Source organism: Manis pentadactyla, chromosome 11, assembly GCF_030020395.1.
Source record: "Manis pentadactyla isolate mManPen7 chromosome 11, mManPen7.hap1, whole genome shotgun sequence".
Taxonomy (NCBI): domain Eukaryota; kingdom Metazoa; phylum Chordata; class Mammalia; order Pholidota; family Manidae; genus Manis; species Manis pentadactyla.
Genome location: NC_080029.1, coordinates 105,776,836 through 105,796,918, shown reverse-complemented (window position 1 = coordinate 105,796,918; position 20,083 = coordinate 105,776,836). Strand labels below are relative to the sequence as shown.

The window sequence follows — 20,083 nt, the reverse complement described above, 5'->3', positions numbered from 1 at the left end:
TTGCTTTATTCACCTACAAGGCAAGCTGATTTACTATTTACTGAATTCTGTGATTTGGGGGGGCCTCTGTGATTATGGTCTTATACATTCCACATTACCAGAAACTTTTCTTCCTTTCAATCTATTCATATAAATACTGTCTATCTTCTAATATTGTACTGAAACACTTCCTCTTCTATTGTCTTTCCTATCTACCAATAGTAATCTCTCCCTCTTCTGTAATCCCATGGTAATCAATGTAATTAATTTAGTAATTAATTATTTGTTGCCTAATTACAGCTTCTCCATTTCTGCTTTAAAAGAGTTTTATAATCGAAGTCTTTAAGTAAATGTAACTTTATTTCTAACCATATTTCCTGAACTCTAAGATATACATGTATTCACTTAAGATATTTCAGAAACTGAGTGCACATCTCAGCATCTCAAAACTGGGGGACCACAGTAAGCACAATTTCCTCAAAAGCAGGCAGAGAACATTATCATACTTTTTTACAAAACTAGCTCCCATGCGATTGTGATCTACTGGGAGAAGAAAACAACAGGTTGTCTCTACCCCTAGACATTTCTAAGGCTTCTCCTATCAAATATAAATGAACTACACATCAGGCTCTCCCAAAATTCCAGCCAGAATAACCTTTCTTGAGGTCAGAATGACCTCTGTCTTTTTTCTATAAATAGCACATGAGGAGAACTAATGCTCTATATTATCCCATCTCGAATTCACTATCCATCAAACTATCCAGTGGCTCTCAGTCAAGCTCTTCCACATGAATGAAAAGATCCTGAATATCTGCTAAGAATGGGAAAAGCACTAAGCAAAATTCAAGCTCCTTTTAGCATATCTGGAAGAAATGGTCCAGAAGTTGCTAGAGAAGTAACATTAAACTTATCCGGATAATTTATTAACTCATTTTAGTCCCCACTGAATCTGAAAATGATGTTTGCACTAGTTAAATTATTTATTTTTGTTTTCCTTATCCCAAGTACCTGATCTGTACCATTCTGTGTGCCTCTTAGAAGGTTAGAGAAACTCCTGAATCTTCAAACCCTCATATTTTCATTTTCTACCTGACTTGGTCTACCAGGCTTGCTGTCCGTATGTACTCCTGATAACTGATCTGAGAAATGACTGCCGCTGGTCTTTTTTAAATAAACCAAACCCTCACATCCCTTCATTGTGACAGCTAGCAGAAGTCACAGAATGTATTAAAATGAAAGACCACAAAACATATCTACTATTTATTCCTTAACAAAAGCCCCTGAAATTATTCTGTGTTGAGTCATATATAGCAGCAAAACCAAGTATTTTAAAGCCAACTCATCACCGCATAACTGGTTTTCCCCTTCTCCACTAATAAGACTATGTCCGGAACTTTAGTAAGGTAGCTATTGTTAGTAACTACCACCCACTTCTCTCAGTGAAAAAAGGAAAAGGAAAAAAAAAAAAAAAACTTCGAGGGAAAGAGAATGTGCCCAGAGTAAAACAGCTAGGAAGGAGGAATGTCAGAAACAGAACCCAGACAGCCTGATTTCAATGTTCAAGGTTCTAAATTCTATGCTATTTTGCCTCATAATACACTATATACTTGACAGGCAAAATTTTTTTTTTACCATATTGTCCTGTGTCCTCTTTTGGAATATTAATTGCAGACCCTCTTCTCTTTTCACCTTTCTCCCCTCTCTTTCTCCCATTCCCTCAGCATATGGCAGAAAATTCAAGACAGTTTTTGAAATGGGGAATACTAAGGTAGAGGGGTTAAAATGTGCTAGCATAGAATTCAGAATATCTGAGCTCTAGGCCAGAGTCCGTCATTAACTAGGCAAACTGCCTAACCAAATTTCATGTGCATTTTACACCAATAGTACACATCTCAACCTAGCCAAATGTCAAACTCTCCAGTTTGACATTAGTTGCTCACCTATGAAATAAAGGACTGGATATAAAAAACTAACATACTTTCTAGTTCTGAAAATTCTATACTTCAAACTGGGAAGGGAAGGAATAGTAACATGGACATAATCATTTCTTTCTGCAAGTCATATTAAAAAAAAAACCACGGTGGAAATTTAACAATTAGAATGTTGCTTCTTTCCCAAAAATAACTATAATAATAAATTATACAGAATCTGAAAAATGCTCATGACTAAAAGGCCAACTCTTGGTCACTGGTGGTACCTATAAATATAATTTCTCTTAGTGGTTACCTACCATTTACCTTTTAAATTAAAGAATGAGAATTTCTGTATCTGAGGGAAGAGTATCAACATGAAGACTTTTCTCTCCTGTGGGCCCTGTAATAACCCCTAGCCCAGGGTGCAAACCCCAACGGTACTTTAGCATTTTGAATTTGGCCTAGGTTGGCAGAGCTTTAAGGGGCCAGGAAACCAAGATGACATGGCCACTTGGAATTTTCACAAACTAAAATTCATACACATTTCAGAAATAGAATCTGTACATCAGGAAATATAACCATCAAAATGCACAATGAAATATTAGATATATGGAGATAATAATAATGATAATATTGAGAGTAATAGTAGCTTTAATTTACTGTATCAATAAATGAAATTAAGCATGTCATAGTTATTATTACATTTCATCTCTATCTAAACCCTGCAGAGGTATATATAAAATTATCATAATTTTAGAGATGAGAATTCTGAGGCACAAAGAGGTTAAGTAACTTGTCCAAGGTCACAGAGTATAACTCCCCAGAGGTTGGGATCTTAAATAAAATGCTACACTAGGTAACCAGTCAGGACAATAATTTGTAAGCATAGAAGAAAGGCCTATCTTCATTAACACTACTACCATCTACCTCAAGCTTCACCACCTTAAATCATCTTTGATTCTTTCCTCCCTCAATCCCCAAACACAATTAATTTAGTAAATCTAAGGATTCTTCCCCAATTTGATTATATTTGGCAAACACGTAGAGCATCCTTATGTCAAAAGCATTGTACTAGACAGACTAAAACATTTATTTCAAAGTTTGTAGAAGACTTATGCTTTCCCGAGAAACATATAACTGGAGGGGAAAGGAAATCAATTTTATTTATGTCCTTTACAAATCTGAAAGAAGTATATTAAGCATGACTGAATCAGCACATAACTCTTATTCATTACACTTAGAATGCAGCACCACTTGCAAATGTATTCATTCAAATTTGTTTAATTGTTACATACAGATGTAGTTATTGAATTTTGAAATACATAGGATAGAGGCCAACATTTACATAGTACTCACTACATACCAAACACTGATCTAAGCACTTTATATATATTATCTCATTTACTCCTCACAACAACCTTATGTAGTAGTTATTTTCCCATTTCACAGAGGAGTAAACTGTGATAAAATGAACTTAAGCAACTTGTCCAGAATCACACAAGCAGTAAGTGGCAGAACTGGGATCATTCCTAAGCAGTCTGGCTCCAAAGTCTGTGCTCTTAATCACTGTCTTGTAAAGTGGAAAAAAATATGAAACTAGAATAAATCATTAACACTGTAGTAAATAAGAAAAATCATGTTACTCTTGGGCCTTTATGCCTGGTACAATATCAAATATAGTAAACATTAATTCACAAGAATAGATAAAAAAATAAGGGAGGGAAAGGACAAACTCATTAACTATATAACACATGCCCATGTCTAAACTATCAGATTTTACCTCCCCTTTGAATTGCTGGTGCTTTAACTTCAATCACCAGTTTCACATATTTCTGAAAACAGAAATGCTATTCACACCACTCTGATGCTTCTATCTGTTCTGGGGTTTTTGTTCTGCACAGGTGGGCAGGAGGTCAACAGTGCAGAAACCAGGATTCTCACAAAGATAGGAAGGTCTGAAATACATGCCACAAAGGCTGTGTTACTTTCCTCAGTGTCTCAAACATGTTCTGTGCCATCTCCACATTTCTTAAGAAGGCTGACCGTGCCTTCCATTCTTCCATAACCACAATGAGGCACAGTGTTTACTTCCGTTGTCTGCCTAACAAACACTGTACTGAATGCTGTTATGACCAGAAGAAACTCAATCACCCACCTGTGCACCATGAGGTTACTTTCCTGGTGGATCTGTGAAAAACAGGGCAGACACACCAGACTGGAGCTCTACTGGAGTTACTTTTCCTACTTCTGAGAGAACTAGTATTAAGACTTAACACAACGGTGGGAAGTTTGTGGCCTCTTCACCATACAACTCTGGTGAAGCTCACTTATGTATCATGGTAACCAGAGCAGAATGGTATTTTCATTAGAATTAAAGTCAGGATACAGGCAAAAATTGTATATAGCAAAAATTCCCCTTGAAGAGCTATTAAATAAATACTAAATTCAACCTACATAATTTTGTGTAGCCAATCTTATTAAGTAAAATGTATAGTAATCTACAGTATTAATAAAGTTAACATGCCAAATATGGTTGTACAGTACTACAAAAGTATTCTTTCTCCCTTACAGTTTTGAGTGAGGACAGGAGGGAGGAGTACAGCAACTCAGATAGGTGAATCCATCTAAATGCACAGTATTATTCAAAGAATCAAAAACTTCTAAAGGCGGAAGGGAAGGTGGACATCAACCAGTTTAACTATCCCCAAGATAAATGGCAAGTTCATAGTAGAGTCAATAGTAAATTCAAGTCTTGTGATACCCAGAACTGTGCTCTGTACACTACAACCCAGGTTTCTTGGCTCTCTCTCTCTACTTTTTTGATTCCACATAAATATCCCGGTCCTTCCCAAAGTATTTAAAATAAAATGAACAAGGGCTACAGCCAAATATAGCAAAATCACATTATCTTAGTAAGTAGTTTACTTGGCATTCTTTAATGCAAAACAGTATAACCCATATGAAGACTATGAAGTTTAATCACCTACTCAAGTTTTCCTTCCACTTAAGCCAATATGCTTCTAGAGTTAAGTCCCTATAAATTTTATGCTTTTCTATCTTCTCTCAGTTAATTCTGAGAGAGATAAATAGTTCACTATTCATTTAAAGTATGACCTTTTGGAAAAGGTATAGGTATCTCTTAACCTCACCAATTTACTTGGGAGTCTGAGTGCACAGATTCAATCTACCGTTTAATCTTCAGTCTCTCAGTCTCATTTTTAAAAAAGTTTTGGGGTTTTTTGTTTGTTTATTGCTGGAAAAGTCACTAACCTGTTGCCCTCTTGGTGTGTAGAACATTAGCTTGGTCATATTTTCTCTTAATTGTCAACAAGAAATGTCATCTGTTATGTCTATTTTGATATGCTTTCAAGAGACAGGGCTATAGAGTCCCTGATAAAAACAGCTGATGACTACTAGAGCAAGAATGGGACAGGGGAGACTAGAAGCTGGTACTCTGAAAGCAAGTGCCATTTCTCAAAGTAAATAAATAATACACGAAGAAAAATTGCTACATATGGGGAATACGTAATGAGGTATCCCAACTCTTTCCATTTTAGTAAAGAGTATTGCAGGTAGTCCAGATGTAGAAATAACACTAAGAATATTTCCTTTACTGTAGAAGACAAAATAAATTCCCCAAGTATTACAGTAAATAGAATTAAATCTACTATGGCAGTACTGAGTATTCTACTACATTCCCATGAAAATAAGCTAATCCTCATTTCTCTTTAAAAATGGAGTTCATATATGAAAGAACTTACTTATTCAGCCAAATTATCTTTACAATTTTAGTCAAGGGCTGATGAACAAACTTACTCTAGATGAGTCATAAGAGGGGCTTGGTTGACCACTTGTTCCCCAAGATGTTGTACCTCCTCGTTCATCCATACCTAAGGACAGAAGAAAGTGAAAGATATAAATCCCAAAGGATACTGTGATGGATTTTTTTGTGTCTGGCTGAGCAGAGAGTACAATTCAACAAGTGGTATTTGCATTTGAGGGGAACTGGCTGTTCAGAAACCTGCAGAAAATAAATAAGTTACTTCAGAGTAACTTTGCCACTACTCCATATAATGCCCTATATATACTGCAGAATTTCAGAAACAAAATATGTCTTTGGAGACTTTAGAATAGGGGATAATCCCCATCCATTGCTACTGCTAAGAGTAGATGACCACCTTCTTCAATTTTTTATAGTTCACCACTGCCTACATGAAAAGAAAAAGAATTCAGCTCTTATGCAAGAATAGAAAATGAAACAAGTCATACAACTCTTCAAGTTAATAAAACAGGTTTCTTTCAGAGCACTGATCAGGTATTAAACAAAGACATCCAACTAAATCAAACTATATCAAAGCAATATCATTATATCAAAACTAATCAAAATGATGTGACAATTCATCCTAGCAAAAATCCCCTCTGAAATCTGATTCCTAATGAGTAGATTCACTGTTATGAAAATTGCAAATGAAAACTCAAAGTGAGGGGATCAGTAACCATTAACAAAGCACGTAATTGCCCTCCTTAATGTTCCTTTTGAAGCTTTGTCTCCATTATTTCACTTTCCAACCAGGCCCTAAAAAAAAACTGAAAGAGTTGGGAGATGTATCCATCCAGCCACTTCTCCTTCTATTTTTAAGACCACTCTTTTTCACCCTTGATTCCTAACAGGGTACACTTTCCCAAAGCCTTCTGAGCTTCTTTCTATGAAGAAATACAAACAGTTGACTTCATTTTTTTCATTCTTACATAAGAAAGCTCTAAATGTTACAAAGACAGAGCTCTGCTAAGTTTAGAACTTTTCCTTCAAAGAAGTTCCTTGAACTCCTCTGTGATTTAAATAAGAATGTGTTCTGTAATAAGTTAATACCACAAATTCTCCAGTAAGTAGCCATGATTCCCAAGGCTCTTTCATGGGGACAAAATTGTCAGCTGAAGGGATAGGTGACAAAATAGGAGAGGGGAGTCAGTTTCCGAAATAGGATTTACTAATTACTAATTTAGTTAGTAGGACCCTGATTTATTCTTTTTACAAATCTGTACTTCCTATATCAAGTGATTAATGTACATTTTTTAAGTTTTAAAGCAATGTATAGAAAACATGGCTACCTACTACAGACAAGTGTATAACTTCAAGTGAGCCACAAGCTTTGAAAAGACAGAGTATTTTGTTCATTCTTGGATAATTCTTACTAAAATTCTTGATTTAATAAAGATTCTACAAGTTTGGGAACTATCATGTAAAAACACACTTTACAATCTCCCTAGCATCACCAGTAACCTGTGGGTGATTTTTGAAGCATTTTCTTTGCAATCAACACTGTGGAAGAGAAGATAGGATTCCTATAAGACCCAATCCAAGACAAATGCTGTATTAACCTACAAAATTCACTAATATAGAACTACTTATGAAACTGCAAATAATTTTATGAAAAGTTTAATTTTTTTTAAATCATACTTTCCATTTTCTAGCTATTTTTCTATATAAGTTAAGATTTTTAAAAATATTATAAGCCCAGGTAAAATGCAAACATAATTGCTACTGAAAGCAGGGTCTCAAGTATTTGTATACCCATTGTTCACAGCAGCATTATTTACAATAGCCAAAAGGTGGAAGCAAATCAATTGTCCATCAACAGATAAATGAATGGATAAATAAAATGTGGTATATTCACACAATGGAATATTATTCAGCATTAAAAAAGGAAATTCTTACACATGCTACAACATGGATGAACTTGAGGACATTATGTTAAGAGAAATAAGCCAGTCACAAAAGGACAAATACTTTATGATTCCACTTATATATGGTACCCAGAGTAGTCAAATTCACAGAGACAGAAAGTAGAATAGTGGGACAGAGGGGAAGAGGAAAATCATACTGTCTTTGAATATTTAGAACATATAATGGGGACTTATTTTGATGATCTATCCTAATGAAAATAATCAGACCATAATTTATCCACTTTATGACTCTGAATTGTCTTATAACAAATGATTATTAAATATGAGGCCTATGTGTTATTTTTTAAATACTTCTATAAAAGTGAATATAGGAAAGATGGGTGCCTGCTACAGAAAACATCTCAGACAAAATTTAAAAGAGATACATGAAATTCTGTGAAAACACATACTCAATTTTTATCAAGTGACACTAATTACTTCTACAGCATGATGGAAAAGCAAATATTAATTTTTAAAAATGGTAATGAATTAATATGCCAGCTAAAGAGCACTACATGCCAATGATATTGGACATATATAGCAGGAGATTCAGAGGATGCTACAGAATAACAAAGATCTAGGCTAAGTTTTCGTCTCAGAGCTCTATACTTTCATTGTTAACATATCCAGACTCTGAGTAGAAGGTCGTGGTTGGCACTGACAAAGGCACGAGTCATCTCTTAGCATCAATGACTCCTTTCTGCTGAAGACAATGGCTGTACAAACACAGAAATATGACAGCAATAATAAACTTTCCCCAGCTTCAGCCATAAGACCAAGGAAAGCAGAAAAAAAGAAACTATGCACAGAAAATAAACAATCTAGAAATTATGCAAATTGATCAAAGCCTGAAAATGTATTTTATCAACAAGAAAATACATCATAGTTGCAATACAGTGATTGGGGGGAAAACATTTATATTGAGATATGACTGAACCATCATTTCCATGTATTTTCCTTCCTTTCATTTCTAGTCTATGCACACCAATTCAACATTAAAGGTTAGTTCCTCAACTGACAAATGGATATGGTAGTTTTAAGTGAAATTTTAGTTATAATTAAGTGGTATAAACACTATGAGTCTCCCTTAACTATCTATTCAACAAGATGAAAAGGATTAATCAATTTAATAATACAGAGGTTTAAATGATCCTTTTCTTTTTAAATGTTTTATATACAGAAACTCTTAACTGCTTTTCTGAATGAAACCAGTAAAATAAAATTCAATATATAGTCTGATGCCATGTGCCCCAATTTAAAAAGCATCCTATTTTTATTTAATATTCTCCAGTAAGGAACAAACATTAAATTTTAGGCCTTATATCTAAAAACAATGGTTTGTGCCACAGCCTTCGGTAACAATGAAATCAAGCCTTTTATTTTGGCAAGTAAAATGTTCTTTGAAAATATCAAATCCCAACACTGTTATAAATAAGGGAAAGGTAATATACTTTGCAGGATTGCCATCTGCTTTAAGGTGATCCAATAAATGATTTGATGAAAGAAATCTGATTGGCAATAGATATGTCAGAAAACCAAAGCTATGTATGTGTCTCTTCAATTCTTTTTATTCAATTTTATTTGTGCAGTAATGATATTCCTTTAGACAAGACTCAAAGGCTGCAGTCATTGTAAAATAATATACATCTAAAAACCCACCATTTTTATTGTATTTAAAAAATTTTAAATACTCATGAAATGAATCTACCAATGCTTTTTTCCAAAAATTCACTATGAAATAGGGTCAAGTAGAACATAACAGCAAATCCTTTGTTGTTATGCTACACATTAATGGAAAACAAAATAGAAAAGTTAAGGAAATATTAAAATTGTAAGGGGAATTTAAGAAAGAACAGGGTACTTCATATGAAGAATGTAACATTGTTTATAGAGGATTTTTACTAATAAAAAAATTGAGATTATGAACTGTCAAAACAGTTTAACTTTTTAAAATATATAAGAAAATAAGATGGGCAAAAATATAAGAAGGAATTGCCTTCTGAGGTCATCTTTTCAAATTCAATCACAATTTCTGTATGGTGTTGTTGAGGTCAAAGATATACAAAGTAGGAATATTCTAGTTCCAAAGTACACTAGAATAAGGTAGTAAACACATGGCTAATTTCAAGAAAATGACAAATTTTGAAAATAACTTTCAAAACACCATTATTTTGCTATGTAATCATTATTAGCCACATCACTCTTTATAAATGCCTGCAATGAAAATATACAGGACATCACAGTGTTTTAATCAAAGAATAGTAGAGGAACAAAAGCAAATGGCAGGTTTATATCTTTCAGAAAAACAGAAACTGCCTGATGGCAAGGGATTGAAACCAAATTCCTAGAGGGCCAGCGAGTATTTTGTACCTCCTTGGGAATTGTCTAGTGACCTGGTACCTTGAGGGTTTGCTCTATCTGAAGAGACAAACCTTCAGCTGTCTCCAAACCTTCCCTAACTAGCTGTCAACTTTTTGAAAATAAGGAAACCCCTCCCACTGCACCTAAGAGGCAACTGCAATACAGATTTCCTCTGCTATCCAAAGCAGAGTGTTCCTATGAAACCTCTCCTAAGCTGAAATGGTATAAACTGAAGAAGCAATCACCATTTTGTAAAACAAAAATAAATCCGCATTACTCTGGTTAGAGAAACCAAGTACTAACATAGGTGTTTCGTTAAAGTGACAGTCTTTCGGATGGCAAGGTTAAGTTGTACTCCTCTCCAATATAAACATAAAGCCCTGTACCTAAATATTGCCAGGTGTTTTCTTCCATAGACACCCTAAAGACAATCAACTCTTATTTTTCAAAAGGTTTAATTGCCTCTCTCAGGCTCTGGATAAGTCTCAGCAAAAAGATATTCCTATTCAGTCTCTTAATAGTTCAATATAGTTCCAATACCTACCTATGACTCACTGTTTTAAACACGATCATTTTAGTCCAAGTAACCATAACCTCTGACCTCTATTACTACAATAGCTTCCTCAAGGGTCTTTTTTCTTTTTTTCATGTAAGTATCATTGATATACAATCTTACATTGGTTTCAAATGTATACAACACAGTAGTTCAACAGTTACCCATATTATTAAATCTTCACCTCAACTAGTGCAGATACTATCTGTCAACATAGGAAGATGTAAAGATGTTACAGAATCATTGGCTATATTCTCCATGATGTACTATTATCCCCATGACCAACTAATATTATAAATTTTTGTGCCCTTTTATACCTCTCATTCTCCCCACCCAGAGCCAACCCCTCCCCCATGATAACCACCAGTTACTTCTCAGTGTCTATGAGTCTACTGCTATTTTGTTCATTTTGTTTTGCTTCGTTTCTATATTCCAAATAAGTGAAATCATATGTATTTGTCTTTTCTCTGCCCAGTTTATTTCACTGAGCATAATATTCTCTAGATCCATCTATGTTGTTGCACATGCCAGGATTTTTTTTTTATGGCCGAACAATATTCCATTGTATATATGTACCACCTCATCCTTATCCATTCTTCTAGTAATGGGCCTGGACCCTTGGGTAGCTTCCATATCTTGGCTATTGTAAATAATGTGTCAATAAACATAGCAGGGCATATATTTTTTCTAATCGGGGATTTTGTTTTCTTTGGGTAAATTCCTAGAAGTGGAACTCCTGCATCGAATGCTATTTATTTCTCTTTTTAGCTTTTTGAGGAACCTCCATTCTGCTTTCCACAGTGGCTACACCAAGTGACATACCCCACAACAGTACAGGAGGGTTTCCATTTCCCACATCCTTGCCAATACTTTCTATTTCTTGTCTTTGGATAGTGTTCATTCTAACTGGTGTGAGGTGGTATCTCATTGTGGTTTTGATTTGCATTTCCCTAGTGATTAGTGATGTGGAGCATCTTTTCCTGTGCCTGTTGGCCATCTGTATTTCTTCTTTGGAGATGTCTGTTCTGGTCCTCTGCCCATATTTTTAATTGGGTCATTTGTTTTTTTGGTGTTGAGGTGCATAAGTTCTTTATACATTTTGGATGTTAACCCCTTATCAGATGAGTTGTTTATGAATATATTCTCCCACATTTTAAGTTGCCTTTTTGTCCTGATGATGGTACCCTTTGCTTTTTAGTTTGATGTAGTCCCACTTGTCCATTTTTTATTTTGTTTCCCTTGACAGAGGAGATGTGTCCAAGAAAAAACTGCTTATGGTTATGCTTAAGAGATTCTTGCCTATGTTTTCTTCTAAGAATTTTATGGTTTCCTGTCTTACATTCAGTTCTTTGATCCATTTAGAGTTTACTTTTATGTGTAGAGTTAGGCAGTAATCCAGTTTCATTTCCTTGCATGCAGCTGTCCAGTTTTCCCAACACCAGTTATCGAAGAATTTCTCCATTGTATATTCATGGCTCTTTTACTGTATATTAATTGAATGGTCTTTTTTTCCTCCCCTTCCTACAGTCTGTATTCTCTACAGAACTAGAATGACCTTTTAAAAATAAATCATGTCAGTTCTATGCTCAAAATCTATGAATGGCTTCCCATCTCATTCAGAATTAAATACACTGGTCTGCAATATTTTACAGGTTTGACTACCTCTCTGATCTGATCTACTACTACTCTTTCTTTTGGATCAGTCTATTTCAACCACATGGCCCCCTGCTTTTGTTCAATCACACCAAGCACGTTTCCTTCACAGGGCCTTTCCATTTGTTCTTTCCTCTTCATAAAATGCTTCACCCCCAGATATCTAAATTATCTTTTCCTTAATTTTCTTCAGTTCTCCATTCAAATGTCATCCTTTGGGGGCATGTATATTATCTGCCTTTTCTCAATAGACTCAAAGATCCATAAAAATAAGGATATAGTCTGTTTAATTTAGTGTTATACATTTGGTGCCTAGATAAGTGCCTAACACACAGTGAGTACTAATAAACATTTGTGTAAGTAATGAATGTGTAGAGTAGAACTAATGTAATCAGCTGGTTAAAAGTGGTGCTGAAACTGTCTCCCTATTTGTAAGCTTATCATTTCTCTTTGGATAATAATCAAAACCAATATTCTAAATAACTGACTGGTATTTTGAAATTTCCACTTTTAAGCAGACTATAACTGACTATGAGCTGGACAAGTAACTAGTTTTGCCCCAAAGACCAAAAATTATTAAAAACTTTTGGAGATACCTAAATCCTCACTAGGCTTGGTAGCTAAACCACACACAAACCTTAAGTACCATGATTCTGAAATGGTCTCATCACATTTCCTAAGAAAATCACTTTGTATTCACTATAGTACAGTCTAAAGTACACTGCTATGAAAGGAATTTTAAGTCAAGAATGTTCCCAAAAGTCTGGTAGACTCAGCATGATGCTGGGACATTTACATATGTGTTTTAAAATGATTTTAAACACATAATGATTCTCTTGGATTTTGTAACACTCTTCTTTCATATTTCCTTAGACAGTCACTTACTCTTAGCATTAATTTCTACCTGAGCAATATTTCAAGTAACTATCCCAATGGTTCTCTTCACATACTGGTTCACTTCAACCAGAGTGCTTCAAGTCCTGTGCATTGCTTATTCTTTTATTATGTTCGCATTCAAGTCCACAGTTAAAATTGCCAGCACACTTATCTTACCATAAACAAAAGTTGGATCACATCCATTCACTCCTCAAATATGATACTCTGCTGCTTTAGAAATAACATTTACACTCCTCTCAGTGTGGCATTTTCAAGGTGGCCTCAATCTACCTTTTCAGCTTCCACACTTACTATATCCCTCCAAAAACTGAATGCCCCAGCCCCATCAAGACATTAATCACTCCCCAAATATGCCAGGACTATCACACATTCATATTCTATTCCTTTTGTTTCCTAACCTTAAAACACCCACCCTCCTCTTCCCCCCCACTTGCTGAATTCCTAATTTTGAAACAGCCTAAGATCAAATCTCACTTCTTCAGAAGTTAATTTGCACATATTTGTCTTGAACACTCATGGCAGCTTTCCTGTATAACGTACCAATAAAACTTTATATTAGGGAGCATACTTTGTTCATCTCTGTGTTCTTCTGGCCCTAGCAGATGTGTACATTCTGTATTATAATGTTTACTTAACAGTTAAGAACATATATAGTAAGGACATTCACATGACAGTCTGTCATTAAGAATTCACTACTAAAGACAGGTTAAACAGAAGAAATCCCAAAGGAGATAATGATGTGTTGCAATCTAAAGAGATATTTAAAAATCACTAATGTAATAATCATTTTTAAAGGGAGTATTATTTTTAAAAGCAGATTGCAAAAATGGAGGAAATCTCAAAACTGGCCTCATGAACAAAGCTTCCAATAAGATGATGCAGGAGTGGGGATTAAAGACGGTGGTGTGAGAGAGCCAGAGGCTTCCTCCTAAAACTGGATACTATTAGAAAATATAGTTGGCGCAACTAATTCTGAAAGAGCAACAAGAAAGAGGACGGCGCCAGACTACATATACCTGGAGAAAAGAGGAGACCTCATGGAAAAGGGTAACATACCAAAGTTGTGACTAGGCAGGACCCAACCCCTTCCCCCATCCCAGCTCAATGGTGGGAGGAAGAGCAATGGAGCGGGGAGGGAGTGAAAGGCCTGGGATTGCTGAATACCTAGCTCCAGAGATCTGCTCTGGGAACACAAACCTACATTTCATGGTGCTTTCATGATACTCGCATGACTACCGGGTTGGAAAGTTAATACAGGCACAGTTCCTGGAGAGAATGAGATTCCAGTCGCTTGTGGAAAGCAGGGATCCATATCCGGCTGCTCTGGGACAAAAGCTTATACCTGTGTGCTCGGCCCCTGGTTAAGGCAGTCGAGAAAGGCACAGCGGCCAGAAAGCAGGAAGAGCTCTTTCCTCCCCCCAGGCACCAATACCGCTCCCCTGCGATCCCTGTCATTGCTTCAGGGGCTGAGCAGCTCCAGAGATTACAGCTTCTGGGCACTAGAGGGCGCCATATACAAATATAAACCGCCAAAAGAACGTGGTCCAGAGTAAAATTAATATAACTCCGGAGAAAGATTTAAATGACACGGACCTTACGACTCTTCCTGAAAGGGAGTTCAAAATAAAAATTATCAACATGCTAATGGAGGTACGGAAAGATATCCAAGAGCTCAGGAATAAATTCAGGTTGGAGATCCAATCGCTGAAGAGCACAAAGGAGGGTACTAAAAGCAAGTTGGATACAGTGGAGGAGATGATAAATGAAATAGAAACTAGAGAACAGGAATACAAAGAAGCTGAGACACAGAGAGAAAAAAGGATCTCTAAGAATGAAAGAATATTGAGAGAACTGTGTGACCAATCCAAACAGAACAATATTCACACTATAGGGATACCAGAAGAAGAAGAAGAGAGAGAAAGGGATAGAAAGTGTCTTTGAGGAGGTAGCTGCTGAAAACTTTCCCAGTCTGGGGAAGGAGATAGTCTCTCAGGCCATGGAGATCCCCAGATCTCCCAACACAAGGGACCCAAGGAAGACAACACCAAGACATATAGTAATAAAACTGGCAAAGATCAAGGATAAGGACAGACTATTAAAAGCAGCCAGAGGCAGAAATAAGATCACATACAAAGGAAAGCCCATCAGACTAACAACAGACTTCTCAGCAGAAACCTTACAGACCAGAAGGGAGTGGCATGATGTATTTAATGCCATGAAGCAGAAGGGCCTGTACCAAAATTACTTTATCTGGCAAAATTATCATTTAAATTTGAAGGAGGGATTAAACAACTTCCAGATAACCAAAGGTTAGAAAATTTACCTCCCACAAACCATCTCTACAGTGTATTTTGGACGGACTGCTATAGATGGAAGTGTTCCTAAGGTTTAATTGCTGTCAACAGAGGAAAGAAAACCACAGTAAAGAAAGTAGAACAGCTAATTACTAAGCAAATGCAAAATTAAATGAACTATCCCCAAAGTCAATCAAGGGATAGACAAAGAATACAGAATATGATACCTAATATATAAAAAATGAAGGAGGAAGAAAAACGAGGAGAAAAAGAAAAGACCCTTTAGATTGTGTTTGTAACAGCGTATTAAGTGAGTTAAGTTAGACTCTTAGATAGTAAGGAAATTAACCTTCAACCTTTGGTAACTACGAATCAAAGCCTGCAATGGCAATAAGTACATACTTATCGATAAACACCTTAATGTAAATGGACTGAATGCACCAACCAAAAGACACAGAGTCACTAAATGGATAAAAAAACAAGACCCATCTATATGCTGCCTGCAAGAGCTCACTTTAAACCCAGACACATAAACAGACTAAAAGTGAAGGGATTAAAAAAGATATTTCATGCAACTAACAGAGACTAAACAGCAGGAGTTGCAATACTTCTATCAGACAAAATAGACTTCAAAACACAGAAAGTAACAAGAGACAAAGAACATTACATAATGATAAAGGGGTCAATCCAACAAGAAGATATAACCATTATAAATATCTATGCTCCCAACACACGAGCACCCACATATGTGAAACAAATACTAACAGAATTAAAAGGGGAAATAGAATGCAATGCACTCATTCTAGGAGACTTCAACACTCCACTCACTCTGAAGGACAGATCAACCAGACAGAAGGTAAGTAAGGAGACAGAGGCACTGAACAACACAATAGAACAGATGGACCTAACAGACATCTACAGAACTCTACACCCAAAAACAATAGAATACACTTTCTTCTCAAGTGCACATGGAACATTTTCAAGAATAGAACATACACTAGGACACAAAAACAGCTTCAGTAAATTCAAAAATACTGAAATTGTACCAACCAGTTTCTCAGATCACAAAGCTATGAAACTAGAAATAAATTATTCAAAGAAAATGAAAAATCCCACAAACACATGGAGGCTTCACAACATGCTCCTAAATAACCAATGGATCAATGACCAAATAAAAACAGAGATCAAGCAATATATGGAGACAAATGACAACAATAATTCAACACTGCAAAATCTGTGGTACGCAGCCAAGGCTGTGCTAAGAGGAAAGTATATTGCAATACAGGCCTACCTCAAGAAAGAAGAACAATCCCATATAAGATGTCTAAACTCACAACTAATGAAACTAGAAAAAGAACAACAAATGAGGTCCAAAGTCAGTAGAAGGAGGGACATAATAAAGATTAGAGAAGAATAAAACAACAGAAAGAATCAATGAAAGCAAGAGCTGGTTCTTTGAGAAAATAAAGAAAATAGATAAACCCCTAGCCAGATTTATCAAGAAAAAAGAGAGTCTACACACATAAACAGAATCAGAAATGAAAAAGGAAAAATCACTATGGCCACCACAGAAATACAAAGAATTATTAGAGAATACTATAAAAAATTATATGCTAACAAACTGGATAACCTAGAAGAAATGGACAACTTTCTAGAAAAATACAACCTTCCAAGGCTGACCAAGGAAAAAACAGAAAATCTGAAAAGACCAATTACCAGCAACAAAATTGAACTGGTAATCAAAAACCTACCTAAGAACAAAATTCCTGGACCAGATGGCTTCACCACTGAATTTTATCAAACATTTAGTGAAGACCTAATACCCACTCTCCTTAAAGTTTTCCAAAAAATAGAAGAGGAGGGAATACTTCCAAACTCATTCTATGAGGCCAGCATCACTCTACTACCAAATCCAGGCAGACACCACAAAAAGAGAAAATTACAGACCAATATCCCTGATGAACATAGATGCAAAAATACTCAACAAAGTATTAGCAAACCTAATTCAAAAATACATCAAAAAGATCACCCATCATAATCAAGTAGGATTTATTCCAGAGATGCAAGGATGGTACAACATTCGAGAATCCATCAACATCATCCACTACATAAACAAAAAGGAAAAAAACCACATAATCATCTCCATAGGTGCTGAAAAAGCGTTCGATAAAATTCAACATCCAATCATGATAAAAACTCTCAGCAAAATGAGTATAGAGGGCAAGTATCTCAACATAATAAAGGCCATATATGACAAACCCGCAGCCAACATTACACTTAACAGCAAGAAAGTGAAAGCTTTTCCTCTAAGATCGGGAACAAGACAAGGATGCCCACTCTCCCCACTTTTATTCAACATAGTTCTGGAGACTCTAGCCACGGCAATAAAACACAGAGAAATAAAAGGCATCCAGATAGGCAAGGAAGAAGTTAAACTGTCCCTGTTTGCAGATGACATGATATTATACAAAAAAACCCTAAAGAATCCACTCCAAAACTACTAGATCTAATATCTGAATTGAGCAAAGTTGCGGGATACAAAATTAATACACAGAAATCTGTTGCATTCCTATACACTAATGATGAACTAGCAGAAAGAGAAATCAGGAAAACAATTCCATTCAAAATTGCGTCAAAAAGAATAAAATACCTAGGAATAAGCCTAACCAAGGAAGTGAAAGACCTACACCCTGAAAACTACAAGACACCTTTAAGAGAAATTAAAGAAGATACCAATAAATGGAAACACATCCCGTGCTCATGGATAGGAAGAATTAATATTGTCAAAATGGCCATCCTGCCTAAAGCAATCAACAGATTCAATGCAATCCCTATCAAAATACCAACAGCATTCTTCAACGAACTAGAGAAAATCATTCTAAAATTCATATGGAACCACAAAAGACCCCGAATAGCCAAAGCAATCCTGAGAAGGAAGAATAAAGCTGGGGTAAATATCGCTCCCCAACATCAAGCTCTACTACAAAGCCACAGTAATCAAGACAATTTGGTACTGGCACAAGAACAGACCCATAGACCAGTGGAACAGAACAGAGATTCCAGATACTAACCCAAACATATATGGTCCATTAATATAGGATAAAGGAGCCATGGATATACAATGGGGAAATGACAGCCTCTTCAACAACTGGTGTTGGCACAACTGGACAGCTACATGTAAGAGAATGAAACTGGATCATTGTCTAACCCCATACACTAAAGTAAACTCGAAATGAATCAAAGACCTGAATGTAAGTCATGAAACCATAAAAGTCTTTTAAGAAAACATAGACAAATATGTCTTGAATATAAACATGAGCAACTTTTTCCAGAACACATCTCCTCAGGCAAGGGAAACAAAATAAAAAAATGAACAAATGAGATACACCATGATAAAAAGCAAAGGACACCATCAGCAGGACAAAAAGCCATGCTACAGTATGGGAGAATATACTGTAAATGACATATCTGACAAGGGGTTAACATCCAAAATATATAAAGAACTCACAGGCCTCAACACCCAAAAAGCAAATAACCCGATTAAAAAATGGGCAGGGGATATGAACAGATACTTCTCCAAAGAAGAAATTGAGATGAAGGCCAACAGGCACATGAAAAGATACTGCACATCGCTTATTATCAGGGAAATCCAAATTAAAACCACAATGAGATATCACCTCACACCAGTTAGGATGGCCATCACAGAAAAGACAAGAAACAACAAATGCTGGTGAGGATGCAGAGAAAGGGGAACCCTCCTACACTGCTGGTGGGAATGTAGAATAGTTCAACCATTGTGGAAAGCAGGATGGAGGTTCCTGAAAAACCTAAAAACAGAAATACCATTTGACCCAGGAATTCCACTTCTAGGAATTTACCCTAAGAACTTAGATCCCAGTTTCAAAAAGACATATACGCCCCTATGTTTACTGCAGCACTATTTACAATAGCCAAGAAATGGAAACAACCTAAGTGTCCATCAGTAAACGAATGGATAAAGTTGTGGTACATATACACATTGGAATATTATTCAGCCATAAGAAGAAAACAAATCCTACTGTTTGCAACAACATGGATGGAGCTAGAGGGTATTATGCTCAGTGAAATAAGCCAGGTGGAGAAAGATAAGTACTAAAGGATTTCACTCATCTGTGGAGCATAAAAACAAAGCAAGAACTGAAGGAAGAAAACATCAGCAGACTCACAGAACCCAAGAACGGACTAACAATTACCAAAGGGAATGGGATTGGTGAGGGTGGATGGGAAGGGAGTTACGATTAGCACACATAACATAGGTGGGGGGAGGGGCGGCACAGAGAAGGCAGTATAGCACAGAGAAGCCAAGTATTGACTGTGTAGCACCTTACTACATTGATGGACAGTAACTGAATGAGATATGTGGTGGGGAACTTGATAATGGGGGGAATCTAGTAACCACAACGTTGCTCATGCGATTTTATATTAATGATACCAAAATAAAATAAAAAACAAAGGAAAAAAACCCACTGTTTTTCTGGCTTGAAGAAAGAAGACAGAGCCAGGACAACCTTAGTCACCAGAAAGTAAGGACAGAATCCCAAATAAGGAGAAAGGCAGAAAAGAGGAGTCCCAAATTTTGGGTGCACTTCTGCCCAGGCCTTTGGCTATGTCCTGAAGCACCCATTCATAGGACAGGCCAAGGTAGTTTGCAGCTGAGGCTAAAAGGGTCA

General features: G+C 36.1%; 1 protein-coding gene across 8 annotated transcripts in view; it reads right to left on the bottom strand.

The window, feature by feature from the left end:
* Window positions 1-20,083, bottom strand: part of TCF12 (transcription factor 12) — a 415,896-nt gene that overhangs the window by 257,562 nt on the left and 138,251 nt on the right. For all 8 annotated transcript variants that reach the window (XM_036929722.2, XM_036929723.2, XM_057488840.1 and 5 more), the window contains one exon: window positions 5,709-5,782. In XM_036929722.2, coding sequence (XP_036785617.1) covers window positions 5,709-5,782 — 74 coding nt within the window. The remainder of the gene's footprint in view (window positions 1-5,708; window positions 5,783-20,083) is intronic.